Source organism: Perissodus microlepis, chromosome 9 (genome assembly GCF_051167445.1).
Source record: "Perissodus microlepis isolate ML-2025 ecotype Zambia chromosome 9, ASM5116744v1, whole genome shotgun sequence".
Taxonomy (NCBI): Eukaryota; Metazoa; Chordata; class Actinopteri; order Cichliformes; family Cichlidae; genus Perissodus; species Perissodus microlepis.
The window spans coordinates 22,905,346-22,906,901 of NC_140469.1; the positions used below are offsets into that span (position 1 = coordinate 22,905,346).

The 1,556-nt window shown below is 36.4% G+C and overlaps 1 protein-coding gene across 2 annotated transcripts in view; it reads left to right on the forward strand.

Annotated features, from left to right (window-relative positions):
* The window catches only part of LOC146380532 (uncharacterized), a 35,623-nt gene that overhangs the window by 26,955 nt on the left and 7,112 nt on the right, over nucleotides 1-1,556 (forward strand). For both annotated transcript variants that reach the window (XM_084939679.1, XM_084939680.1), the window contains exon 4: nucleotides 1,216-1,376. In XM_084939679.1, coding sequence (XP_084795805.1) covers nucleotides 1,216-1,376 — 161 coding nt within the window. The remainder of the gene's footprint in view (nucleotides 1-1,215; nucleotides 1,377-1,556) is intronic.

The following is a 1,556-nucleotide window of genomic DNA, read 5'->3' on the forward strand; positions in this document are numbered from 1 at the left end:
TTCCCTTTTGCATGACTCAAATTGGGCCAAGCTTTAGCTGTTAGACAGATTGCTGCACATTTGACTCTAGAATACTTCGGTAAACAGAAGAGTTTGTGGTTGACTTAATGACTACAAGGTCCTCAGATCCTGTGACTATAAAACAAGTCCAAACCACCATCCTGATATGTGTTTACTGTGTGTTATGGCCAAACATCTCCACTTTGGTCTCATCTGTCCAAACGAGTCCTGTGGTTTGTCCAGATGCAACTTTGCAAACCTAAGCAGTGCTGAAATGTTCTTTTTAGAGAGAAGAGGCTGGTAAACCTTTTCAAACACACCATAAATGTCTGAACTTGAACATTTAATGTTCTAACTGAGGCCTGCAGAGTCTAAGATTGCATTTCACAGGCTGACCTTGAGGTAAATTTGCTGGGACTTCCACTCCTGGGACAATGAAAAACTGTCTTGAAAGTTTTCCACTTGCCTATAATAATAACCACTAGTCATTGCTGTCTTACCTCTCTGACATTGTTATATCACAAACCCGAATACTCCAGACTAACAAACCACCAAAACATAACTGATCAACAAGTGTGAGGTGCTCAAACTTTCGGATCAGTAAATCAAGTTTGTTTGATTTACAGGGCTTGGCTGCTAGGCAACCAGTTAATTTCTATGGTAAGTAGTGAAGTTCTACTTAGTTTTTCAAAGTTTTTCACACATCGCTTCTGCATTTTGGCTTAGTTTGTTTGTTTGTTTTAATAAATAAAAGCATGGTGTAATATGTCATGTGTTTTAATTCACTTTAGGTTGTATTGACCTATCTTTGTGACCTGGACCAAATTATATTTGTCATGTCCAGTATGTAAAACTTCCGAATAGAAAGAGAATGTACTTTATTTTTACCATGATTTAGGTTTTTTCTTTCATTGTGTTTTACCAAACTGCAGTGTTTTGTCTTTAGCACTTTGGATTTAAGCAAATCTGCCTTTCATTTGCATTAGTTTCCTTTCTTTTGGTGGAGTATTGCACTGAAATTGTGGACAGACCAAAAATAGAAACTGATTATAGGTTTATACAATAGAAACAGCTTTACAGCTTTAGAGTCTGTACATGCATTACACTGTAAATGCAACACATGTATGAGAAGTAATCTAAGAAGGAAGAATTTAAACAGTAATTAGAACATCCCATTGCCTGAATCTGACCTTGTTATTTTTTTGGTATTTTCAGGTTTAATGAATTCGACCACAGGTTTTTCGGCATCAGTGACAGTGAAGTGGAACAAATGGATCCTCAGCAAAAACAGCTCCTTCAGTGTGTCTACAGGGCTTTAGAAAATGCTGGAATTCCAATGGAAAAAGCCAGTGGGACCAGAACAGGAGTGTTTTTTGGTAAGGTACTAAAAGCTTACTTGTGTTTTGTGTTTTTATTGTTTTGTGTTACAATAATGGGTGCTTGATCCAAAACAAAGCTACTTTTTATACCAGAATTACCATCAAAATTTACATCCATTCAAATGAATAATGTTAAAATGATAAGTGCATGACCCCTGTGTTTTATGTATCTCTGTA